The 27736-nt window shown below is 35.2% G+C and overlaps 3 protein-coding genes across 3 annotated transcripts in view; all 3 read left to right on the forward strand.

Moving 5' to 3' along the window:
• Positions 1-2: 2 nt before the first annotated feature.
• On the forward strand, positions 3-7655 carry LOC124638300 (A disintegrin and metalloproteinase with thrombospondin motifs 17-like). Its single transcript, XM_047175235.1, has 5 exons — positions 3-100; positions 2855-3281; positions 4396-4501; positions 6848-6985; positions 7348-7655. The coding sequence occupies exons 1-5, from the start codon at positions 41-43 to the stop codon at positions 7391-7393; spliced, it is 777 nt and encodes a 258-aa protein (XP_047031191.1). The 5' UTR covers positions 3-40; the 3' UTR covers positions 7394-7655.
• A 6500-nt stretch (positions 7656-14155) lies between these two features.
• On the forward strand, positions 14156-16673 carry LOC124638193. The gene is made up of 2 exons (XM_047175090.1): positions 14156-14449; positions 15736-16673. The coding sequence occupies exons 1-2, from the start codon at positions 14305-14307 to the stop codon at positions 16389-16391; spliced, it is 801 nt and encodes a 266-aa protein (XP_047031046.1). The 5' UTR covers positions 14156-14304; the 3' UTR covers positions 16392-16673.
• Positions 16674-17960: 1287 nt separating this feature from the next.
• The window catches only part of LOC124638531 (A disintegrin and metalloproteinase with thrombospondin motifs 16-like), a 54044-nt gene continuing 44268 nt past the window's right edge, over positions 17961-27736 (forward strand). The window contains exon 1 of the mRNA XM_047175505.1: positions 17961-18296. Within this exon, the coding sequence (XP_047031461.1) occupies positions 18213-18296 (84 nt within the window). The 5' untranslated portion in view covers positions 17961-18212. The remainder of the gene's footprint in view (positions 18297-27736) is intronic.

A 27736-nucleotide genomic window follows, 5' to 3' on the forward strand; every position in this document is an offset into this window, starting at 1 on the left:
CAGCTTAGACATTCTGGAGTTGCGGTCGAATATATTCACAATGAGGTGTTCTGTGATTTTTATGGTGATTGCCCTCTTGGATGGGAGTGTTTGTAAATATGTGAGTAATTACTAATTATGTCTTTTTGTTATTTAAATAACACCCCTTTTTTGCGGAAGTTTAAAAAGTCTTAAAAGTAGTAGATGTCATTACACATGAAGCTCTCATCACCCTGCATCATCATCAGAATTTTTATTGTCAAAATGCAGGTCACATCTGTTCAACATAAAAATTTTGGATTCATAACGTTGTTTTCCTTCATCAATATTCAGTGATTGATATCCAGAATATATTCGCTCGTACATAATATCTGAAAAGTTATATTGAAACTTTCTTTAATCGGATTCGAACTCGCAACAATTTTAAACCTTCGAGATTCAGGTGCTCTAACCACAAATCCACTACTGCATTAACCACAAGCTTCAATATAATTGTGGGCATTTCTAACCATTAGCTGCCATTTATTTTCCTTATACCTTACAATTTTCAATGAAAATGTTCTAAAACCATACATACCTACATCCTTTTTTCATTCGTCATTCAACTAATCTGTCATGAATTAATTACAAATCACGTTTTCAGGAGCATTTATTCGACCTTACTTATTATTAACGGATACCTGTTTCCCTGTATTATTTAGATCATCCTAAATATAGGCAGGCAATTAGGCACTACCTATAATTGGGACCTAAACCGCAGACTTGTTTTGGTCAACATGTTAGGGAAAACTTGAATACCTAATTAGCCAATTGTCATTAACAAGGTTTAAACCTCTGCAATTAAGGAAGTAAGTAGAAACCTAATATTCTAGAGTACATCCACCCACCTTTATAGTCTTAAAGAAATAACACAGACATGGAAATCGCAGTACTCCAGAAGGAACATTGTAGGTTTTAGTCAGCAAGATTCTCAGTCCCTCATACTGCATCCTCAAGAGGGGTCAGTTTGTAATTTACCACCTGCCAAACCAAGATGGAAATCACCATTTTTGAGAAACCTGCTTTGTGTAGTATAGTTCTTAGATCCTAAGCAAAATATATAAATCAGTGTATTTTTTTCTTATCATCAAAAGTTAAAATAACTTCACCTCTCTCTGTTTGCTATATTTTATACTTGAATTGATCTGGTATTCAATGGTACCATTGAAATCTGACAAACTGACATAATACACATTTTTCTTCAAATCCTCCTGAAGCATTTACATAAACAAATAAACACCAAGATCTCCAAATGTGCAAATGAACGCAAACAGACTGAACCGATTGCGTAAGAGTGTCCATTCTGAAAGGTCCCGAGTTCAATGCTTGGCTCGTTAACAGTAATACACATTTGTATTGCAAGCCACCTACACGTTCCTGAAAAAGCGTGTCATTTGCAATTCAGTGGTTCTCAGAAATGTTTTATGTGTGTATTTACATGTTTCACGTTTCGTTTTGAAGTAATCTTTATGGAGTTCTAGTTTATGTAATTGTTTTAGCCCTTTCAAAATCTGTCATGAAGTTATGGAAGAAGTTTCGTAGTTAAGCTATTTGTGCACAAACCAGCATCATCCTCCCAATTTTTTTCTATGGTCATCGCGGCATTTTTTCTTCATCCATACTCGTCTATCTGCTGTCAGCGATGACATGATGACTTGAAAGAACAACTAACATTCTTTCTAATCATATCCACATTCACACAATTCATCCATTGTTTCTTTGGCCGTCCTCTCCTACGATATCCATCCAAGTTCATGCCTGCGACCTTCCTCACAACATGACTTTCATTCCTCCGCATGATATGCTCATTTCTCATTAATTTCATTTCTTTTACATCACCTATATTTCGCCAATTATCATCATTGTTTTGAAGGCCTTCGTCAGACGGGAACAATTTAATACCCATTTCTTAGGAGTGCAAATTGGCTTCGCAGACATATAAAAAAAAGTGTGCAATGCCATCTGTCTAATGTCTGTCTAGACTAATTGTCTTTCATAAACATCACAAGGCTAATTAGAGTTGCAATATTCCATAAATTCTTAGAACATCTTAACGAGTGTTCAAAAATTACTTAGTGTTGATATTTAAGTGATCTTACGAAAAATATTACTTGCATTCGTACAACCATGTTAATATTTATAGCATACATAAATTGAATCATATAGAAAACAGATGGAATGCTCATAAAGAATTGAAAGAGTATCGTCATCTTAGCCTTAGCCGATCTCCAGCATAATTCAAGTAATGGCATTTATTTTAGAAGTTAAAGGCCTAGTATTAATGGCAAATATAATTACAATGAAATCATTAACAAACCACTCCTTGAGAACATAATGTATTAAATTAATAACTACTAATAAATCTTTGATGTCGTTCCGCTCACTATTCAACTATAGCCGTGGGTAGATCATAACTAGGCAATAATTCTAATCCTTTCATTTAATTTAACTATTATGTAATAACTCCTTTATAAATCCGAGCAAATTACGTGATCTGACCCCTTTGACCCCATGAGTCATTAGTAGTTCCAGACTACATGGGGCAGGGAATACATTAAGATTATTCTGAACCATGGGATCAGTAATGTAAACAAGTGGAAATATTTGACAAATATGCATTATTTGCGCAATGTTATCATACCATGCCCAATCTTTATCTATGTGAGAAGAGGCCTGTGCCCAACAGTGGAACGATAAAAAGGCTAATGATGATAATCTGATCCCAAATCTTTTTTGAACCTAAGACTACGTAGATGATCTATCCTTATTAAAAAATGTTAAGTATCCAAGTCTTAATAACCACAATAACGACTAACACATTTTCATCAAATTCCAGAATAAGCACACAAACCCAAACAAGGAAACCTCGATCAAGTACTACACGAAACAATCAGACATAACAATACCAGTAATGATGCATTTAGACAAGGCATTAACAAATATCCTTTCGAAAGAATCCAAACACAAAATACGAGAGAAATTCAAACTCTTAGCCAAAGATATATTGAAAGATGTAGAAGAGTTATTCATGCACCCAAATTTGCAGCAGAAAGTGAAATTGGAACTGCTAGATGTAAAAATAATAAGAAACTCGACGAAAAAGGTGGTAATGAGTGAGAATGTTTCGAAATACTTGAAGAGCTACTGCAATTGGCAAGGCGAAAAGAAGATTGCTAAGAAGAGGTGGTTCTACTCTGTTCTATTTACCGGATTGGACCTGTTTTATCTGGATCGAGCTGGTGCTGAAGTTAGGAGTAGTACAGGTACCTTTTCTTATTAATATGTGATTACCTACTGTGACATGGTTTATTGAAGAAACTGTATGCTTGAAAAAGTAACAAACTGAAGACTATAACTTTTATCTAAAGACTATATTTTTTACAATTCTAATTCTATCTCTAGCTAAAAAAAACCGTAGAACACTGTTACATTTCACCAATATTACCCCACTGGATGACACATTACTTACTCATAAACTTAAATTACTCTTATCTGGAATCTAAAACAACCGTTTACCAGCCAATCCGTTTCCATATCCTTCTCACGCTTAAAGTCCAAACCAAGAAACAAGCCTGCAAACTATATGACAGGTCAGGAAACGAAGATCCACCACAAACTATCAGATTTCAGATAATCTTGAAAGTATTTACTTTATCTATACTGCTAATATAAACTAATATAATAAAGAGGAAAGATTTTTTGTTTGTTTGTCTGCTTGATTAAGTTAAGGCTCCGAAACTAAAGGACCGCTTTAAAAAATTCATTCACTTTTCAAAAGCTGCACTCTTCCCGAGTAACATAGGCTATATATTATCCCGGTAGGTACGGGCGGTGAAACCGCAGAAAAGGGCTAGTGAGTAATATTATAGAGATGGATTTTAGTCTTGAATCTATCTGAAGAAATGTGGATGGTGAATCAGAGGGCAATGCTCTTGCATGTGTGGTTTGCTTGTTTATGAAGTAAAGGATTCATTACTATAAGTACATAATAGGGATTATATCTAAATGTGAAAGGGTAACTGCATAGTGTAGCTGCATGTAACATTTAGTTAAGAAGAGAGTAAAGCAAGCCAGACTTACCAGACCTAACTAAATAAAACATAGTAGATTGTACTCATTTTTTACAAAATAATACTCGAAACGAAAGTAGCCTCTTTAGTTTTCCTAATGTTCTTTTGTTTATAAATTCGTGACACCAACTGTAACTCATTAGTACCGAACGGTTTTTGCAAATTAGTGTCAATAAATCTCGCACTCAATATCAATTTCTGCGGACAATCGTCCTCTTAAGGCGCTGACAGCCCAAATTGATTTGTCTCAAAAAAAAAATTTTTCCGTTTTGTAATTGAACTAAAATCATAATATAAATAATTCCAGGTCGTGGCTACATGAAAGGCATCTGCAGTAATAAGAATAGCTGTACACTGCTAGAGTGGCATCCTGAAAACATCGCCTACATACTGACTCATGAAATAGCTCACAGGTAAACCTTAATTTATTTGTAAGTCTGAAGAAACTATGGATGGATTGTGTAAACGACGATAAGGCTGATATTGAAAACATGTTATTTACGAGATCATCATCCTCCGAGCCTTTTTCCCAACTATGTTGGGGGTCGGCTTTCAGTCTAACCGGATGTAGCTGAGTACTGAGCTTTGCAAGGAGCGACTGCCCTATCTGACCTCCTCCCTCAACCCAGTTACCCGGGCAACCCGATACATTTGGTTAGACTGGTGTCAGATGTTATTTACGAGATGAAATCAGAAAAGTGTTGAAGAAGAAGGTGTCTACTGCGTAGACTCCAAATAAAATTGTCATAAGACCGGTATGACGATGACTAGGTTAGACTACCTTATAAACTTTAATGCTTGAAGCGCTCTACGCCCGAGATGGTTTAAATCGCCGAAAGGAGCCAACAATTTTAGAAGCCCAGCACTAAAATTTAAAACATAAGTCAGGAGGATAAAGTGTCATATTTATTCCCGCAAAGTGTGCAAGTAAGATCACTTAATTTTCTCAGTATGGTAATACACAATTTTATAGCCAATACATAGCGTATCTCCGCTATTGCTAATTTCCGTTCCCACGAACAGATCATCTCGCTTCGATGCAAATGTTTTTGGAAAAGCTTTTACTGGCTTTAAACCTTTCCGTTTCCTATGAACTATTCTAGAATCTATCGTAATCTTAATGGAAGCTCAAGAGTTATCTTTAAATTAAGTAATGAAGATTTCAATTAGTTTCATACATTTTATTATGGTTGGACCCATTTATTATTTGATGTTGGTGCAGTGGTGTCTCCTTGGTCCATACTTCTTGGTCTGATGTCATCACACAACATTGCATTTTGTGTTCTAATAATTACATCTACCTATTTCCACAGATTACTATAATAGTTACTACGCCATTACTTACTAGAGGTTCTGCAGCCAATAATTGTTTTTTTTTTTGTTTTTATCAATGTCCATAAATAAGTAAAGTTCAAATTTCTAAAATGAGAGAACTAGAGAACATCTCACAAGTCGTTTTAAAAGACTTACCATGAACATAAACCAATAGGTACTAAGATTAACTTATCCTATTCTATCCAATACCAACACTTGCTAAATTACCTCAATACTGCAATAAATAAATGAAAGTAAACCCTTAACATTTACTAGGAAGCTGCTATTGAAATAGGACATTGAGTTTATGGCCAATTCGTTTGAATAAACCCTTTTGACGTACAGCTCACAATCAGCGGTGAGTTTCATAGCTGTCTATGAGCTTTTATCTATGGTAGTAATTACGTCTGTGAAATTAATGCTAATTGTTCAATTACTGTCCTGATTTTCTAAGTTTAACCGGAATACTTTGAGGAAGCAAATTGCTGAAACAATCAAAAACTTTCAGAGACAAAAACATGAAGCAAAAAAGAGAAAAAATAGATTTATTTACACCAGTATGCCACATAGACAACACAAAAAATAGTAAAAAGTAAACAAAGTAAAAGTAGTCAATACACGGGCTATCTACCACTGCGTTGGTTGCTACCAATTGTTTGTGTGGTTAACGCATTCAAACAAACAAACTTTTACAACATTAGTATCAAACTTTTCAAAACGGTCTCACTGTTTCAATAATTTCTTTATTACTTTCAAACATTGTCATCATCATGCTACATAAATGGTACATCAACTTAACGTTGACTAATGTAGATAGGTATCACCAATCTGTCCAAACCACATTGCTATATAGGACACAAGCCGTCTCCAGTCAATCAAACCGATAGCCATTTATTTAGGCTATTAATAGACCTGATGTGTGACTGGATCTAGCTGCTAATTATTCTGAGAACACTAGTCGATATGTGCGAAATACTTAGACGGCTTAGGTAAGTGCCAAAATAGAGTTTGTTTGATCAACTTGCCTTCCGTGCTAAAATATACACTTTTAGATTTGAACTATCTATGCATTTTAAATAAGTACATACATACCTAAGTAGCGCAAAACATGGAAAGTAGTTGCCATACTCAGATGAACTAAAATAACTTTTCCTGAATAAGAGTAAAATTTATTTTCACACACATTCATCACGCTCGTGTCTTCATCCCATGCAGATTTTTGTGCTTCTCTATCTAACGTCATCTCTCAATCGACATTATTGGATTCTTCCCTGTCATTATATCTATGTTCATCCATCGTTTCTTTCGACTGGTTTAGCTATTTTTACGTTCAAGGGAACAGAAAGACAGGCTAATTTAACCATTTCACACATCCAAAAAAAGTCTTCAATAAGATTGACACTATTTCAGTACAAAAATCACAGATATTGTTTTTTAATTTTCAGTATCGGTATGTCACACGACGGGCCACCAAACAATGAGTGTCGAGGCCAAAGGTACATCATGCATGCGAAGTACAACCCTAGAAACCCTGCCAAGACCTGGTCATCATGCAACAGGAGGGAACTCAACCATTTCTTGAAGTAAGACCTAAACTAACAGCTTAAATTATTATCTGTTTGATTTACTTCCAAATCTCAGAAAAATGTATAGTCTATTATGTAGTTTCATCACAATATGTTAAGTAGTTTATTGCTTGAAAGAGTAACAAACCAACGTTTATACTGTAACTATTGCAGTAATCTGTAAGTAATGCTTGTGATTCGATGATTAGTTTTTATTTATTAATATTTTTTGTATAACCCTCAACTTTTTGTTTAACCCCATTTTTAAGGAAGCATTTTTTAAAACCATTTACTATGAAAGCTTTAAATATGAATACTTCGTTTTTCCTATATTCAAGTTGTTGACTCGAAATATATTCTTTCTTTTTTCTGCATTTCAGGAGCAAGAAGGCATGGTGCTTAAGGCGAGATCCAACCACAGTATAATAATAATTATATTCCACAGTATTTAAATGTTAATAATAGTCATTTTAAACAAAGTTATAAGTTGTGATTAAGATTTAAATTTAAGCGCCTACAAAATTTGTAAGAGCAACGCATAGCGTGTTCTAGTGCTCTTTATAAATTTTAGGCGTTATAAGTCACATAATTTAGAAAGCCAGTTGAGGCTACGTCGTCACTGAAAGATGCATTTAAGCAATAAACTTGTTGACTGAAATATCTAGCCTTAATAAATTTATAATTACTTTCAGATCTGATTTGACTTTGATTTAGAATAACACCTACAAAAATAGTCATAGCAACATTGCAGTTTCACTTGCAAATAAAAAACGGAGCTTCAGGGTGAGAATAAAAAAAAATTGTCACTATGACATTTTTATAGACACAACACATGAACAGGTATAAAAAAATCTGAACAAGGCTTACCATTATAATTTTTGACGTAACAACATAATCAACTTTTTTTAAATACATATTACTTATAAAATCAAGCCTAATATGGTAATTGTTGCCCAATGTTTGTTCTATGTTCAAGACGTTTGAAGTAAATAAAGAAGTAGATACTTAGTAGGTACTAGCCCTATTTCTCAGCCGGAAACTCTAAGTAGACACAATCAATTATTAGGTAGGTTGACTAAAATTATTAATACTAGCAAATCTAATATGTTATTTCCTCTCATATCGGTACATAGTCGTCTAGCAAAAAGTTGATATACTTGTAACAAAAACCAACTAGGTGAATGTGTAAGGGCGATATAACACTTATCAAATAGTACAGTTATTATTGGTAAATAAGAAAATGTTTTCTGCCATGTGCATAGGTGCCCTCATCATCTCTTTCTTTTGAGATCATAATACATAAATCAGGGAACGATGCATACCTTTCTGTGTTCGGTTAAATAACTCAATAACATTGATAGCCATGAATCTACAGATTTCCCCATAAAATGTGGTGTTAACTTTCTGTGTACATTTTCACCATAAGTGGGCATTTCGCCATTAATTGTGATGAGATCACAGAATCTATGTAAAGATAACATTGGTATGTAATAATACTTTCTCTGAGATTTTATTTACCTATTGGTTTTAAATAGTGCTGGTATGATGGTGTGGATATCATTGTTAATGACACTAATAAAGAATTTAATAATGAGAATACTTACCTACTATGATTTAGCCGTTTTAGTTAATCCATGAAAAAAATATTTTCTAAACTGTGTACCACCGCGAGCAATGACTGATACATATTTATTGCTTTTAATCTGAAAGATGCTGTAACTTCTATCTTTCTATCCCAATTACGCAGCATAAGCTTTGACATTTAAAAATAACAAGAATTCCCATGCAACAGTCAAACAGAAAATCTGTGTGCTCCTTTCGATATTTGCATGATCTTTTAAAACAGATACAAAATCATTATCCAGTATGATTCACTGTCATTTTTGTTAGTTCCTAGAAATGTCCCACATCTGACATAGTTTTCTTTTGTCTAGAACTTAAAACGTTTGAGGAAAATGGAAAGATATTTTTTGACTGAGCTGTTTTTATAACGCAAGGCAGATTAGTGCATAAGTCAGTCTACTCGACTACACAGAAGAACATCTATTGTGTGTGTATTACCTTTTAAGATATCTATTGGTAATCTGTGGTATTACTTAGCTTTTCCCTCGGGTCCACGTCTACCACGGTATGAAGGGATCTAATAATTACGGAATTGCTTAAAAGAAAATATTTTTTAATCCTTAAAAAAACCTCAATTTTCTCAGCATAAAACAAGTTCCGTGACCAAAAATAAAATATATTTTTGGAGCAGTAATTGACAACAACAGTATCTAGCCGATATCCGGTAAGTTACATAAAATTAAAGCAACGACTAAACTTAGGCCAATAGAACTTATTTTTTATCTAAATCGATGCAATGTTGCCATTGCGCAGCGTTGCAGTTCTCACGCACGCCACGAAAACTAGAGCGGGGTAGGGTTGCCAACATTATATAAAGAGCTTAGATTTATATTGAAAATCAGTACAGAAATCATTAAAAAACTTTGCCATTTAGTTGTCTACGTGTTCCACGCTAGTCATTTTCTCGTCCCAAAAAACGTAGGTAGGTACCAGATTTTGAAAAGTGTAGGTCCTGCCAAAACTAGATTCAGCAATGTAAACACCAATTAACGCCATCCCATCTACAGGTGATTCTAATAATTGAAAATGATTGATTTAAGAGGACGATTTATCAACTCAAATTATAATCTTCTTATCAGTCGACAAAAGCCAACTTTCGCAGTTTACCCATGAAAGCGTAACAGACAAACAAAACATATTTGCTATAATATTATTCATTGAAAACAATGGAGGCAGTTGACCTCAATGCACACAGACTCTTCTTTTATACTCCTCGTCAATAAAATTATTTTATTACGACAGTAATTTGCAAGAATATACACTTTCTCCTACATACGGATGTGTGATGCGCTGTTTTTGATCGACACTAATTTTATACTGCGGGTTTGTCTGCTGTCTTAGAAGATTTTAATATTTCATCTAGTCGTTAATAAATTAGATAAATAGGTAATCTCATACTTAGGATTATTTTTAGTGTTAATTTATTAAGTAATAGCATTAACACTATCATTTTCAAATTCTGAAATAACAATTAAATAATGAAGATCATGTATCATCAAACTACTATACTTAGTAATACACCTATTTAAGTATAAAAAAACATGACTCTGAATCGTAATTTCGAGCATAAAAAGACGGACTGATCTTCACCAAAAATCAAATTTTACCTATGTGGGTTTACAAATAATTTTTTCCAATTCGATTACATTCGTCAATCGACACAAATTCAGGCCACGTCCTGTACACCAAGATATCTCGAAAACACTATATTAGTATTCCGAGTATACACGAAACTGAAAGTTACAATTTTAAGCGAAAGTAAGGCTAAGTGAAACTTTACTTGGACGTTAAGTTACATTTCTTTATCGATAAAACGTGTTGATTCGATTACTGCACGGTGATTCGGTATCGATTAATTAAGTTAGTGATGTTGAAGTTTCAATTAATGGAGATAAAATTTTAATATTACTTTTAAAATATTACGAGTTGTTTTGTGGAGTAAATTCTCCTTCCGGTATAATGAATATTGAAGCTACTATAGTACTATAGTGACTGCCTCGTTGGTCTAGTGGTCGGAAGCGCGGCTGCTGTTCTCGAGGTCTCGGGTTCGATTCCCGGGTCGGGCCGAAATTGCTTTGTGGGTTTTCACAAAGCAACCCGTAGTCTGGAAGTTGGTGATTGATTCACCCGTGCATGGGAGAGCACGTAAATGTCGGTCCTGCGCCTGATCCCTTTCCGGTCGTGTCGGATTGTCGTCCCATCGGGTTATGAGAGTGAAGGAATAGGGAGTGCACCTGTGTCTGAGCAAATGCTCGTGCACTATAATATGTCCTGCGCAGCTAGCTGATCTCCTTAAATGAAAACAGCCGCCGTGGCTGAAATCGGCCGTGGACGCCATTATTATTTACCTATAACTGTGTAGATCCAAAATTGGCTACAAGTGTCTTCTCTTCTTGTAGTCAAAATCCTTACATATTGCGAAAGTAACTACGTCTTTCTGTAACGCCATAAAACTACTGAACCTATTCAATATTAAATTTTTTGAAGATTTGATAGTCTAGGGCCCGAGACAGCACATGTACCTTCTACTTTTCATCCGGGTGAGGGAAGTTGTTTTTATAGAATAACTAGTTGCTAGGAACTAAAGTTATTTAACCACCTAGTTATCGCACATCATTAACAACATAATATAACTATTACATCAAACCATTGAACTCTCTCGTGTGACATAATGATACTAATGACCGTCATTATAAATCTAGGTATATGTTAGACTAGCCGTTTTCACGCGGTTTCACCCGTACCCCTTTTGAACCACTGCCCGTACCGAGATAAAATATACCCTATGTTACTCGGGAAGAGCCTAGCTTTCCAACTGTGGAAGAATTTTTCAAATCGGTCCAGTAGTTTCGGAGCCTTCAGGGTACAAACAAACAAAAGTCTTCTCTTTTATTATGTTAGTATAGATAGATGAGTCACTGTGTTTCGGATGGCACGTTAAACTGTAGGTCCCGGCTGTCATTGAACATCCTTGGCAGTCGTTACGGGTAGTCAGAAGCCAGTAAGTCTGACACCAGTCTAACCAAGGGGTATCGGGTTGCCCGGGTAACTGGGTTGAGGAGGTCAGATAGGCAGTCGCTTCTTGTAAAGCACTGGTACTCAGCTGTATCCGGTTAGACTGGAAGCCGACCCCAACATGATTGGGAAAAGGCTCGGAGGATGAGGATGGATGAGATAGATGAGTCATAATGTTACGTGAACTTTATGCTAACAACATAGTGTAATGGCCTTTCTTGTTACTAAAACTCTTAGTAACATAATGACGAACTACATAATACAGACTTCAGAGCAGCTTCTCACTGTTATGTTTTATCCAACTGGGGTAGAGACGGGTTATGTTTTTCGAATGTTAATTTGGAACGATCAAGAAGTTAAGCATATGAGGGTAAGTAAACCATATAAATAATAAGAAAATTGATATTTTTTGACGCCAAACGCGGACGAAACCACAGTTAAAAGCTATTGTTTTATAAGAAAGTTTTAAACCGTCTTTCTTCCTTTAGAACAATTAGCTAATTAATCAGCCTCCTAATTTATTCCAAAAATCAGATCCACATAAATATTATACAACAGCCTTTTGTCCGAGTGTCCCACTGACATACAGACTGACTGAACAGTTATGTTATATTCATTAATTCATTAGCATGGTGCCTTCGCTTTCAGACAAAGGACCAACGGTAGGTGGTCACGGTTCGTAGTTCCTACAGGACTTGTGATGTTTCGGAAGGTTTTAAGACATTTTAAGAGCATTTATTGTTGGTGTGTTAGTATGTACAATACAACGATCTGGTATCAGACCGGTTATTCATCTCATCTGTCTAGCCTTTTCACACATACTATCTATTTATTATTAAGATTGCTGTGACTTTTAACTACCTCCGTAGCTGGGAACCAGTGCTCAGGTTCTACTGAAAACCGGCGACCCGTAGAAGCCATCCAACATTTTATCAAGGCCTATCGCTCGCCTCTGAATATAACTATAGTCATCATCATCATCTGCCAAGCCTTCCCAACTATGTTGAGGGCGGCTTCGAGTATCAGTGTTTTTGCTAGAAGCTATTGCCTATCTGACCTACTCAACCCAGTTATCCTTTCAACCCAATGCCCCTTTGGTAAGACTGGTTGTCAGACTTTTTGTTTTTTTTGGCTTCCCGTAACGACTACCAAAGATGTTCATGACAGCCAGGGTCTACAGTTTATCGTGCTTTCCAAAATAGTCACATTTTTGTGCGAGCCTCCAATAGATTTTACCATGGAGCCTAAAATAACCTTTCCTTATTCCGTGGGGTTTACCAACTTCAGCATCGTGCATACTCAATATGTTCCCATCTAAGCCTGTCAGAGCAATAAATTAACCCTTTCTCTTTTACACAGTTTCCGCGGCACAATGGTACCGCAGAAGTGCGCGGAGAAAGCACGCAACAATAGCATGCGAGGTGACATATCGAAACCAATCTGTAACGTGGAATACAAGTGGAATGGAGTCGCGCATACTATTTTTAAATGTAAAAATATTGAATTTGTAAGTTTTTACAACTGAATTGTAAATGGACACAGTGTGCCTATGCTTGAAAGAGTTTGGAATAGTGAAAAATGGTTGCAATACAATATTTTTTTATGTTATAGCTTGGGAACGCTAATGGATAAATTAAGAGGAATATTAACGTAACACCGCTGCACTGGCTTGAGAGATTAAGTATGATTTAAATAATTTACTTCAGAACAGATAGCAATAGAATTAGGTAACGAAACTAGTCAATCTAATCCTATCGTGTCACCCAGGTTACTGCGTTGTGGAGGTCAGTTAGATAGACGTACCATAAAAATTTATTCCTTAAAAACTGATGAGCAATCAGGGTAAGTCAGAAGATTGTCCCTAACATAATAAAAATTATGATTACAATATATTTAACTGTTACTAGGACCTAGGTGCTTAACATATTAATTCTAAAAAAATAATTTTAAAAAATATAGCACCGATAACGACTGCAAGGTATTCTCTGTTGATCTGTTCCGATCTACGGAGCGGTGACCGAAGCGGAACTGTTGCCTCATAGCGAACACATTTTCACTATTCCGCTCAATTCTATCGCTATTATTTGTTGTAAGTAACATAGTAAATCAGTAAAAGGATTTTTTTGGGTTTTTCTATGAGTTTTAGACGTCCTGGAACTGAAAGAAAAGTACATTGGGTAGGTACCTTACCTACCGAAAAAGCACAATAGCCACGTTCTGAAACCTTATGATAAATATATATTTTGACCCTTTTAAGCTCTATAACCTTTACGACTAAGTAGTTTGCAGTCGCCATTATATTAAAACGCATATTTTTCTACTCCTGATTATACTCTGGTAACAAGCTAAAATACCTCATGTAAGTTATATTAACCTAACTACTAAATGTTGTACATAACCATAAGAACCTAAATTAAAAACCCTAGCCTGAAACAACATAGCAACGACGCATGAATCATAATTTTAAACACGTTCGCTACGCTCCGATCTACGCTGCACGCTTCGAACGACCAACTGCGGCACAAAACATTATTATTGACTGCGGTGAGACGACACGCGGCACGCCGGGAGGCGCGGTGAGGGCTGAGGAGCGCGGGGCGAGGGACGAAGCCGCGTCGCCCCGCGCATGCTCGCTCCACCGCATACCGTTGCGACGCCATCACCGTCGAACGTCGCGTAGCTCACGCTATACATTATTCATGATGAACAAACAATTCGAAGACGCGTTGCTAGAACAAGTAAAGAAATATCCCATCCTGTATCGCAGTAAAGTCAACAATGGCAAATACATGTTCAAAAAGTACGACTGTTGGATCAAAATTGGCGCGGAACTCAACAGACCACGTAAGTACCAACTTACCGTGTTACTACTTCGTTTTAAGCTTTGTTTCCATAACAATTGTATATTCTTATATTTCTCAATTAATAGTTATTAATTTTGTGAAGATTTTGTAATGTTATTCACTGTCAAAGCGCTTTCGTTCGTAGCTGCGCTCTGCGCTGTCAACAAGTTATCATGACGCTTGACTCCCGACAGCCAATCAGAGCCGAGTATTTGTAATGCAGCTTGGAACGGGGAACCACGTGACGCACGGTTCAGGTAGCAATTGGACTGCAGCTGTCAAACTATTATCGACACTGTGTGCATAGAAATAGAATCTAAAATTCTCTGTCACAATTTGCAAGCATGCTCTTCGTGTGACTGTTGCATTAGTTGATTTCAGATTCTATTATAATAGAGACAAAGTTTGTAATAGTTTGAGTGCGGAAAATGCTGTCCGTTGCGAGTTACAATCCGTCATATCTGTGACGATATTTGACGACTTTTTTTTTTATTGCATAATGAAAATAAAATATAGTTTGTTTTCGATGAATGACAGGGATTTTATACAATGCCTTATGTATCTTAGTTTAGCTGCACGATAATATGGAGTAGGTAGATACTATCAATTATTGCTGCTGGTCACTAAATCCATACCTGCCTATCATGAGGTCTTTGGCCTAATTATAGGTCCTGTTGGTATAGGTCCTGCACCAACTACCTAATTAAATTAGTTTCTGGTTTTACCTATTTTATATTTCAGTGCATACCTACCTAGGTATTTTGTAATAGACACTGAAGTACTTAGATACTTACTTATACATAGATGTAAGTTCATCATTTACTTACATTGCATTAGGTAAATAAGTTCATACTTACCTCCTTGGTATTGTGTTATGTATGTCATTTTTTATTGTTGATCATATTGCAAACAGTACCTATCGGTGGGGAGTCCTACATTGTTTTTGCGTGATAAGAAATGGTTTAGAAATGTTTCCAGTTTCAAGTGATCAGTGTGACGCAAATTAATTTTATTTATACCGCGATTTTACCCGCCTCCCGTGGGAACTACTGCCCATACCGGGATGAAATATAGCCTATGTTACTTGGGAAGAATGCAGTTTTTCTAACAGAATTTTTCTAATTGGTTCAGTAGTTTCGGAGCCTCTTGTATTTTTTTCCATTCAACATTAAACCTTATGCTATAAAGATAAAATTAAAATTGCAGTAGGTAATGAAAGTTGACAGATTTTAGATGACAGTTTGATGTGATGGCGACTGTACTTATCTTTACTGTTTCTTGTTTCAGCTGAAGAATGCAAATCAAAATTCCGTAACATACGAGACAACTACATAAAAAACAGAAAGAAAAAGATAAACGGCGGACAACAGTCAGTTTCCAAATATGACGACGAAAGACTCAACTTCCTATCAGAAACATTCGAAGAAGAAAGAAACGCCGATGACACGCCAAAAGATAACTTCATTGTTTACGAAGTAGCTAATAATAATATAAAAGAAGAGTATGATTCTTCTGAAGAAGTACCTTTAGCAGAATCTCCTTTCATACTTGGCACCGCAAATGAAGAAGTTAGCATAGAGCCGCCTGATCCTATTAATTATGATCCAAGTCATTTAGTTCAACAGAGTGTGACGGTGCACGACCAGACATTGACAGTACCGGAGATTGACGTAGCCCCAAGAAGAGTAATGAAGAGGAAGAGAGATTCCATAATAGATGAATTGAGAAGAGACAGAGAGGAAAGGAACGCTATATTGCAACAATTAGTGAATAGAGCTACAGGGGTAGGACAGTCACCGACTCATTCGTTCTTTGCGTGTATGGCAGATATAGTTTGTCAGTTCCCGCCGGATAAAATAGCAGAATTACGAAATAAGGTCTGTATGATGGTCAGTAATGCTGAGGTCTCTCTTTTGAAAGATAAAAGTAAGCCCGTTTCATAGAGTTGAACTTTTTCGAAGTTAAGAAATGCTGCAAAATATGAGTACGGAAAGGTGGCCTTTTGAAGTGAATGAAGATTCTAAAATAAATATTAAACTAATTATAGTTACCGACACGGATATTGAGCTCTCGGCGGAAGAGTGGGGATCGCTTTGCGCACTGTACACATAAGGTAATAAACGAATAAATCGCTTCTGCGCAGGTGAAGGTCAGGGCTCAATATCCGTGCCGATAACTATATAAAATAATATGTCTACTTGACAAAACGTGTTTATAAAGACTATTTAGCTTTTAATTTAGCTTTTAATTTTGTTTTTTTTTTTTGAGAATTTATAAGAAAATAAAGTAAATGAAGCTTATCGACTGTTTTTTATTTGTATTGCCTTATTTTCCATGTGAGAAGAATGCTTCTGTATCTTCTTATTTTCACACATTTACATTACATAGATGATAGACTAGAGGTGACCTCAATATGATATGATTACCTTATTTGGGGGAACTTGTTTTACTTATTTGCCGGTATTATCAAACAACAAAAAAGTCAAAATAGGTATACGAACTCTGCAATAAATAACTATCCGATTTCCCGCGATTTCATCCGCGGCCCGTGGGAGCCACTGCGCGTAATGGAATAAAATAAAGCCTATGTTACTCGGTAACTGTGTAACTTTTCAGCAGTAAAAGAATTTTGAAATTAATTCAGTAACTTTGGAGCCTTTAGGGTGAATTTAAGGGCACAAGCAAACAATTTTTTTTTCTCTGTATATAAATAAGCAGATGTGTAAAGACTTTCAATAAACTAATCAAACCAACCCGTCACTAATGAAACACCATCTTTACATAGTAACAACACTAGAAAAACTTACTCTAAAAGCCCCATTACAGGATACTATGTGCCCAATCCCACGATAACACAGAAATGTATGTAATAGACCACGTTTTTAATGTGCCTAACATTATTATCATTTTAATTGAAATGAAAGTAAAATCCGTAGCTAAAACAAACACCTGACACAGTTTGGGAAAATAGTTTTTACAATTCCGAATTGCAATAGCGTAGTGATGTGGTGGTGTCGATAGAACTTTTTGTCGATAGTTACTTGTTTACTTGCGTAGATTAATAGGTATTTACTTAATCTTTTTTTACTACAGTTTGTCTACAAATATCAATTTTAATTTAGGATTGCAATCGTTTCTCCTTTAGATTCTTATCTGATTACATTATTAAGTTGATTACTAAATTATCTCTTGAGAGTCAGGTTTTTTTTTAAAATTATATGGTAATAAACTATGACTTTCCTTCACTCTCATACATAATTTAAAAAAAAGTAAATAAAAGTGTTTCATTTTATGCACCACGCTTACATTCAGCATCATCAATTACATCTTAGTCAATATTAATTAACCGACTTCCCGAAAAGCGGAGGTTCTTTTAATTCCAATCACAGTTAATCAAATACAAAAGAACTAACATTAAAAATACGCAACGAAATTATATCGATAGAGTGCCAACACTTCTAACACTTTGTTCTGTATCTGTTGCACTAATCCGCGCAGTCGCATGCCGCGAAACCACGCGAACTGCCGCTCACCGCTACGCGGTAAACACCGTTAAACACGACACTACTTTATAAAAAAACTTGAATAAAAACTCCACAACAAATAGGCTGTAAGCATGAAACTTCCTTTGCCCTAAATCACAATTGTCAATCACGAGCGGGAAAATAAAAAACATGGTGGACTTTTTTTATAAATAATTTAAAGTTTATTTTTTGAATAAAATGTGAATTTTTGAAATATTTATTTAGTGTATTTATGTAAATATGGTGATTTATTGGAGGAAAGTGATTTTGGCTGCAGCCTTGTCATCTATTTTGGATGTTAGCAGCGAACAATTTGGGAATGATGTAAGTAAACTTTTTTTTAAGTTTCTTTTTTATTGCATAGAAATCATAAGACAGTTCCCCACTAATAATTATTTTAGATAAGAGGTGCCTTTTCAAAATACCTACTTAGGTAGTTATTATTTTTTTATTTTGATGCCTATTCGTTTTGTTATTTATGTGTGAAAATAAACAAACCATAAAAACTAGATCTTACCGGTTACCGGTTCCCATTTATATAAGTAAACAACTGTACACTTTTCTTTTTTACTAGCATTTGTTTACTATTTGCAACTGTTACTGTTTGAATGCGTAGCTTCACAACTATGATCGGAGATAAGAGTGTAAAATGCTCTGATAAATATTCTAAATAGAGCATAGAAAACTGTTTGCACAAATATAATTTCAATTTTTGAGCATAATGTTTATAATATGGTATCTATCTTATATAAGTTAGGTATTTCTATATGCGAACGCATTGTAGGTTAATTTAATTCTTACATGATTGCTTATTTTTCCTTGTTTATTTAATTAAATACGAATCGCAAGAATTGCGGTTAGATAACTCATATAATGAGGAAAGCTTTGGAATACCTGCTTTTGATAAGGGTGCGAGCCAAAGCACCAATATTTTTTTTTTTCAATTAAGATGTATCTTCAAGTTTTTTTTTCACATATACGCTGTCAAAGGCAAATACAGTTTTTGTTAAAACTATTACGTTCGATGAGACAACTCTGTTTATTTACATAAAACTTTCGAAAAAAAACTTTGCGGTAAATTAAAGACGTAACTGCGGTGAAAATTACGCCTTTAGATACTATTTTGTCTACCGGAATTGGCTATTAACTTGTGTAAATATATTTTGTTGTTCTTTTTTATGTAACGTGGGTTTTTTTTGTGATAAGCAAGTCTACTGCCCTCATAGTATTTTTATGTAATTTGAGGAAATATTTCTTCTAAACATCCTTTTAATTTTATTAAAAAGACTCGGTCAACATACCTTCAAAGATCATCTCATGTTTTGAAAAGAAATCAAGATGATTTTGTCTAGAAAATGTACCTGTGTTCCCCTAAAACTCTATAAGTAGGAAAACTGCGGAAGTATTTTGAAACGTACGTACGTACGTGCCAGGAGATAGCGGGGCGGTTTTAACCGGCAAGATTCAGGACTGCATGAGGACTTCCCTTCCATAAAAAAGTATTCCACACAAGATATATTGTGCAATTTCAATCTCTATTCTCGAAAAATACTTCAAACGATATCAGTACAAACTTTCGCAATACAAGCTTTTGTATTCAGCCACATAAAATAACAAAAGAAATCGCATGATCTTCAAGTTTCAACCTAGCTTCAAAAATTAGTATTCTATTAGCACCTTCACCTTACAAATACAATTGTAAAGTGTATCAGATAAAGTTCATTTATATTCAGTAATCGTAAGAACTATTGCGGATTTCGAGAGCAATTTGAAAACCAAATGTTTTTACGTGTATAGAAAGAATACATAAGTATAGAATCAAAATAATTTTGATTACACCTTCCAGGATATTTTAAATTATTAAGAAGAAAGTTCGTGAGTAAGTATGTTTTTTACTTCTTCACCGGACTCTCTATACCGGAGCAATTTTGATAAGAACCATTCGCATCAATAGGAAAATTCCTAGATTCAATAGGAAGGCTTGATCCGGGACGCAGGGAACAGCTATTCAATAATAATTACACAAGTCCTACACACAAAAACAATGTTACAAAACCTCTAACTTTAGTCTAAGAATTACACGAAACATTCATTGTTATAACAAAATCCTAAGCACGTTCTAAGTTTATTCGTGGAGGCATGCCACAGTATATTATACCTACCTACTAACGATAATATTCCCTTGTACCTCGGTTCGGGACTTTCTCGTGATCATGTAGACTTTTAAGCCCAGTCACGTAGGGTATTTCGTAATACTGTCGTTTATTATCGTCTTTATCTCTGTTTAATGCAATTATTTGCGTAAGGAACATAATTATTTTGTAGATGAAAAGGATTATGTTTATTTAAGGTAATAAAGTGATCGTTTCATAATAACCTTTGCTAGAACCCTACAGTCAGAGTAATTCTGACTGACAGCCCACGACGTGGAATTGTAACAACGCCTGCTTCTGAGCAGCATACGAAGACGTGTCTTTACGTTTCCCAGGCACCGGAGTTTAACTGGACAATTTCCAGACTCCGAGCTGCTTTGTGAAAGATTCTAAAAACAACAATGACATTTCGGCCCGATCCGGCCATCGAACCCGTGCACAGCAGTCGCCTTATCACTAGCGATATGTCCAAACTTGGCAGGGCTCCTAAAAATTGGCAAGAAGCAACGGTTTCTCCTCTATCTACAAATCTAGGCAATTTATTAATATTGTCCTGTCAAAAATCTCACGTAGGCGCTTAGAAACTCCCAACTCTTCAATCATACTTATGTAACGTGGTTACTATGAGAACAAAAGTTGAATTATCCTTAATCGTATGTAGGCAGATATTAATACTGAAATCAGGACCGGTAACTGTGAATCAGCCTAAAGTACTGCAATCAGGGGTCATGGTCATAGATAAAAGTGAGCGCGTAATTGATTTCCTTTATTTTTTGTGGGAAATCATCCAACGACCCCTCCCGCTGTGGGTGCAGCGTGAGGGAATGTCAGACTACTGACTAAAACTCATCATGTTCCTTCTTAAGCCCTATATGCACCAGGGCCGCGATAACTCTTTTGAACAATCCCGCAGCACCGGCAAGCACGAAAATAATTAATTCCTGACTTCAATGCAAAAACCATAACCTTTCCAAAAGACTAGCTCATGCTTTGTTTTGCAGTAAATTAGTAACTAAAACCTTCCCTGTTCTCATGGTGAAAATCTGATGACATATTTTTCAAGATTATCGTAAAAAGAAAAACAGACCGACGCAGTAAATGACTTGATATTCAGGTATACAAGAGGAATTTGATCAGAGCATGCTACTGGCAACCTTGATACGACTTTAGTTCGCGGCGGTACGTGGTCTAAATAGCTGATGGGTATGGGTTTTCTATACTTGGTCAGTGATGCGCTTGTTTTACATTCTGGGATTTTTTTTATTTACTCTGTAGATTTTTAATTTACTCTTACTACAGAATACCTAAATTAGGTAGGTATATAGGGGTCGTAATGGAAAGTCGATGGTTTTTTTTTCAGTAAGAGTATGAGAACTTCCGATCCTCGAAACAAGACAACTTTGATATCCTTCTTCTTAAAGCAAATCCTCAGAGCCTCTTACACACTATTAGGAGGCACTGCCAAGGAAGGCATCTCCGCTCTTTTAATTCAAAGCGAAGATGTCTTTCTAGGCTTGGCTTACCTACCTTTGAAAATAAACGGTCAACCAACTAAATGCTCTAATTATTTTCATTTACCTAGCAGTTGATAACTTATTACCAAACGGTATTCAGACAGCAAAAAGTCTTAGTCAGACAGAACTTTTTACATCACTGATTGAATCAATTAGTTCCATTCAGCTTTCTTTGCCTTGGGAAGCCTTCCGTATAGAAATGTCACAGCATTACAAATTTTTGTAAGCTTAATTAACAATTCTATTGTTTGGCGACAACTTCACACTTCTTATGAAAATCTTATCTTGAGAGGTCTCACGTTCAATTTGTAGGTAATGTGCAAAACATCGTAATCGAAAGGCCATTCAGATTTTATGTTCTTTTTATTTGCAGATTTTTTGTCCCCGATCATCATACGCCTGCCAACATTTCAATTTTGTTTGGGATTCATCATTATTTATTACAAGCTTTTATTCAACTTGCAATGTATGTATGTATGTGTCTATGTGTGTTCGGGTGGAATTTTACAACACAATTTTAAGGCACTTGCCCTCAAACAATTCTTTCTATACTTCTCTGTCGAAAGTCATCTCACAAGTGATAATCTTTCCAGCTATATCGTTTTTCACACAATCCATCGTTTGTTTCTTTGGTCGACCCCAGCTCTATAGTCGTGTCAGCCAAAAGACGACCACTGCTGGACAAAGGCCTCTCCCAAGGTTCGCCACTTTGCTCGATCTTCAGCAACCCGCATCCACTGTTCCCGGTGACCTTGGCCAAAACGTCCGTCCATCTAGTGGGGGCTTTGGGGCCTTTATCAGCTCTATAAGTTACTTATTAAAAAAATATGTATCAGAATTACGTGTTTTTCAAACTTGATTTACCAAGTATTGCCTTGGTATATTGGTTAAATTAAACCAAAAGCTTTTTTGTTAAATTTTCAAACATGCAAACTAAATCAGATTTCATAGATACTGTTTATATTATGTGAATTTGGTACATTACTGTTTTTATGGCTCAGTAATAACATAATTTTCACAGGCGATTGCAATAGTTAGGTATGTGAAGCCATTCATACATTATGTTTGGCGTTTTCTGGGTTACAGAATAATCTCTGTTCAAATCTGTTTTCATTTGTTTCGTGATTCTGTGAATTCCAAATTATACTTTAGTGCTAGTAGTTTTTTCTTAATATTGAATTTCAAATTATTGATAATTTACTTAAAAGTTGTAAGTTAAATAGTGTTTAGTCTGACAACCAGTCTTACTTAAGGGTATTGGGTTGCCCGCGTAACTGGGTTGAGGGGGTCAGATAGGCAGTCACTCCTTGTAAAACACTGGTACTCAGCAGCCTCCGGTTAGACTGGAAGCGGATCCTAACATAATTGGGAAAAGGCTAGGTAGATGATGTAAACAGTGTTAAGTACCTATGGCATTTTCAAAATAATATAAAATGTTGACGAAAATCTAAAAGATGCATTAAGATTCTATATTTAAGTACCTTTTCAGTAATATTATACTACTTTAACCAAGCAATTCGTAATAGATATAAACGTCTAATACGATGCTAAACAGTAATTGAAGGCTATCTTGCAAATCTGCATGAAAAGTTATGTCATTCTAATATCCCATGGCCAATCCATGATAGCACGTTTAAGAGGTACCTATTTCTTATTAGGTAACTGTTTAACTAAATGGTATCTATCTTATTAAAGGTAGTATATTGAAAGGAAAAATAAATATTTCGGGTACCTACTGTATTTTAAGTTACGATATCATATTTTTCGTTAATTTACTTATTTGAATAAACAAACCCCACCTTGTAGCAATCGAGGAAAAATACTCGTTACTACATTATTATTTTTTTCAGGATTTTACCTTCTTTTTAATACTACGACTTAAATATTTAGGTAGGCTTTATTATTCCAAATTATTGCAGGTGTTTAGTAGAAAAAGTCACAAGACATGTCAATTTCAGACACTTCCGACTGTTAAAAACATTTTTGTATCAGTAAACAAACATTTTATACAATAAACTTGTCTGTTATGCTTTATTTACCACGGACAATATGACAAAAACAAAGTTTACTATTTTAAAATATAAAGTAAAAAGAACAAACACAAAATAAAAAGGTTGTTATCAGAAAATAGACATCAATATTTTTCAATTTGCTTAAAAAATCAAAAATAACATAAATAGGTGCCAACTGATATCGTGAACAGGTATCCAACCTATTGGTGGTTAGGGTCCTAGAGAAAAAAATTGCTATAGGTACTAAGAAGAACTTTATATTTTAGGTTTTAAAATTAAAAATAAATAATTTCAGAACATTTTTAGGTCTGCCATCTAACCGCATATTTGGGTAGTACTGCAGTTATATAATTATAACTGAACCTACAATGTTAACTCCTTAGTGTCGAAGCAAAGTTGAAGGTCCTAGCCGCTTACATTTACAAATTACTATGCACGCTGGTCATTTCTAGGATCCATATCTATCTATTTATAAATGGTTGTAGGAATGACGGTGTGTGTGTTTGATTTTAGGAATTTGAGACCTCAGTACTCCTTGATACGGCGCGTATAGTGAGGAGGTTTCTGTCTCTGGGACCCTAACCACCGGTACCTTGGACCCTGTGCCCGATATCGGTGGCAATCTATTTTTTATATTTTTAAATGTTTTTTTATTTTTTTTTACAATCTAATATTTAAAAATATAAATGATATGCTGAAAGATAAATAAATGCACTAATATAACCCGTGTTTAAACCAATTTCTTCTGAAACAAAATTAGGACTGCTCCGTTTTCAAAAAGTAAATTGGATTGTAAAGTTTTATCTGATCGCGAAAGCGTCCAAAATGCAAAATAATATTCTTATTTCTAATGACCAATTCTTCCGTTATAGTAAAACGACTTCATATACTAAGTTTACATTAACATACTAGCTTCTGTCCGCGACTGCACCCCATCCTGAACGTACGATTCGTACAGCCGAATAAAAAGTAGGTAGCATCTAACATTGGCAGATTTGTCTCAAATAGTGACAAGAATAAAACCAAAAAATGAGATTATTGCGTTCAAACAAACAAACATTTCTACATGAAACATGAAGATTACCTACACTAAATAGATGGATAGACGAAGTGTGACATACCTATCTAGACATACCATTTCGCAATTGCTAAACTTTAAACCAGTTTAGCTTACCTGATTCGGTTTATGGTAGGACATTCGCCAGAATATCAAAGATAAACTTAGCATTCCCGACCACACCGTTTCCGATGCCTTATCACTCGTTGTAACTTAGTAGTCTTGATTTAGTACTAAGATGCAAGATTATACTGCACTTGCTACCAAAAATGTAAATAATAATGTAGCATTTGTAGAGCGGTCTCACTTTGATGTTAAGGAAAATCCGTCAAGTAAACTAGGAACCGAAATATGCTAGTTTGACTTAAAAGCTCTGTTCAAATCAAGTCTTCACACATTATGTGAAAAATCCCATCAAAGTTAAAATAAAAAAAGTTGTCATCTTCCTGAGCTCAAGATTTAAGTCAATATAAATTTATTCGGATCAAAGGTATAGTTAGAAAGAAACATCTTGATTGCTGAGGTCCCGCGAGTACATGCGATGTTAGAGTCGCCTGACAAACCCCCCGGCTGATGATATTCATGAGGATTAGTGAAGTCAATTCCCACACTTACCTACCTGTCTGATTTATTGGCAATCAGAAATAAATCGCGAGACGAAAGGAACATTTAATAGAAATCCACAATCATAAAACACACCTTATACATACGCAAAATAGTTTTCTCCATACATTTATGCATACGGTAAACGCAGGCGATGTCACGGCAAAGATTTAGTATCAAGTGCAAACATCTCGGTTGCGAATGTACGAAGCGTTCACGGTCTTGAACTAGCTTTATGGCTATTTTATTCCAATTATTTTAATAAAGTCACGTTTAGATAGTGGATTTAAATGCGTAACCAAGTTTCTGCGATTTTTAAAGTGGAATTCTTTGCGATTTAACTGCCATTAATGTCTCTATTTTTATCGTTTTATGAGGGTGGTGGCTACAGTAAATGCTTTTTCTATTTCCTCTATCAGAAATATTTTAGAGAGAACATTGAAAGAATACTCATGCATTAGCTCTTTGTTTGTTTGGTCTAAAGTCTAAACCCATGTGTCTCTGAAGCTCTTTGTGTACCTGGGACGCGGTAACTTCGAATAATCCCGCAAGCCTGGCAGAGTCTAAACTCACCCTTAGAGATAGATAGTTGCTAGTTTTAATGAAAGATATGATAATACTGCACAGTGTTAAAATTTATTACTTTAGAAGAAGAAGGTCTGCAAAAGTCAATGAACCCATATCTGAACATTTCCCTAACTTATATAAATATATTATGTTGAAAAACTGTGTAAACAAGCCTTAACTTGACACGTTCACTACGAAACTTGCGATTTGGAAAAAGCGATTAAGGCAATGACAGCTAAATATATGTAGCGTCAAATACTCTAAATACGTCTTGATGCTAATCTACTTTAGTATTGCGTAGTTCACTCCCAATTTGGCCGTTTGCAAAATTTTCGCGTTATTTTTGTAATTAAAAAGTGCTATAAGTCAGTCACGCTTTGAACCCTTTGGAAAGTATATAACTGTTCCTAAATCCTGGCTGTTTTCTTTCGTACATTGGTTATCTACTCTGAAGTTGTAAAAAAAAAAATATTGAAAGAAATGTTGTTAAACAAAATTTCTAAAGGAACTGTTACTAAAGGCCCATAACTAGTGTAAAGCTTTGCTCTAGTTTTGCAAATAATGCGATCCTCAAGCATCAAACAACGGCGCTATAGAAGAAACAAATAGCCTTTGATCTTGTTGTTCCAAAAATACGCCAAACTACAAAGCATTTCTTTTAAATAAAATTATGCGAACGTCATTAAAAACAAAGAAAATTGAGCAATTTCTTTCTTTCACATTCAAATCTGTCTTTTAATTCCCACAGAAACTATAACGGTAACCAAACATTTTGTCACAAACAACAAAATTACCCAATCTTCTTCATAAGAAAAAAAAAATCAAAATTATTCAAAATTCGTGTCGTTGCACTCAAAAATTGTGAGGGTTCAAATTAATTATCATAGTCACGAGCATGTCAACGAAATGGCTTGTAATTGCGAAGTCAACACGACATGCCCTGGAGAATCACGTTGTTTGACAAATTGAGGATAAGTGGTCAGGTAGACGGTTCGCTTCGGAAGCAGAGCGGTCAACAGTCTAAATGTTATGTCACTTTATTGTGAACCAAATTACAGTTTTATACTTTCTGTGCTAAATTATTACAATTAGTATAAAGCAAAAGGCTATCAAGTGATTTAACTTAAGGTTAATTTACGCTAAATAAGAAGAATGAACTGGTAAGATAATATCATTATTCATGTAAAAATCAATACATAAACCTATAAAATTAACCAAAGCCTGTATTTAATTTATGAACACCCGCTGCATCGCTCAATTAATTCCAAGGTAGCGGATCAAAGTTGTTTTACTACCGCATTAGCTTAAAAACTACAACAATATGTGGCTGTTACCTACGTAGCATATCAAATTAATTAACCATACGTAATCAGTTAGATAATCTGAGAAAAAAATATGAATACGCTACTTATCGTCACGCGAAGCTTCAAGGATCATCCGAGGAAGCTGACAATTTAAAAAGTTAGCATTGAATTGTTTTAAAGTAATTGCAGCTAAATTCATGGCAACATTTACCCATCTATGTTTTTAAAGGATTTTTAAAGCTTGTCATTTTTTTTTTAATTCTTTTTGCCAACATGCTTCGGTGACATCGAAGCGAACCGTGGACCCAACTCTTATTTCCCACACTTGAAGCTACAGAAACCCACATGACAACCGGAGCATTGAGCCAGTCGAATTAACACGCGAACAATGGCAGGTGACTGATATTAGCTGACAAGGGCGTTAAACGGCTCTTGTGGCAATGTGGAGCGTTTCGACACGGATTGGTACCTAGTAGGTTAATTTTTGACCTCTTTAAAAGTATAAACCATCCACCAAAGTACCTAGTGTAGTGCATCCCACAACCAATGTGGAC

This window comes from Helicoverpa zea, chromosome 17 (genome assembly GCF_022581195.2).
Source record: "Helicoverpa zea isolate HzStark_Cry1AcR chromosome 17, ilHelZeax1.1, whole genome shotgun sequence".
NCBI classification, from domain to species: Eukaryota; Metazoa; Arthropoda; class Insecta; order Lepidoptera; family Noctuidae; genus Helicoverpa; species Helicoverpa zea.

Bases quoted from the DNA above. Each gene is read 5' to 3' on its own strand.
- LOC124638300 (XM_047175235.1), top strand. From the start codon at position 41: ATGAGGTGTTCTGTGATTTTTATGGTGATTGCCCTCTTGGATGGGAGT. The intron at 3,282-4,395 runs GTACCTTTTCTT...AAATAATTCCAG, and splicing joins TGAAGTTAGGAGTAGTACAG to GTCGTGGCTACATGAAAGGC. The intron at 4,502-6,847 runs GTAAACCTTAAT...TTTAATTTTCAG, and splicing joins ACTCATGAAATAGCTCACAG to TATCGGTATGTCACACGACG.
- LOC124638193 (XM_047175090.1), top strand. From the start codon at position 14,305: ATGATGAACAAACAATTCGAAGACGCGTTGCTAGAACAAGTAAAGAAA. The intron at 14,450-15,735 runs GTAAGTACCAAC...TTCTTGTTTCAG, and splicing joins CGCGGAACTCAACAGACCAC to CTGAAGAATGCAAATCAAAA.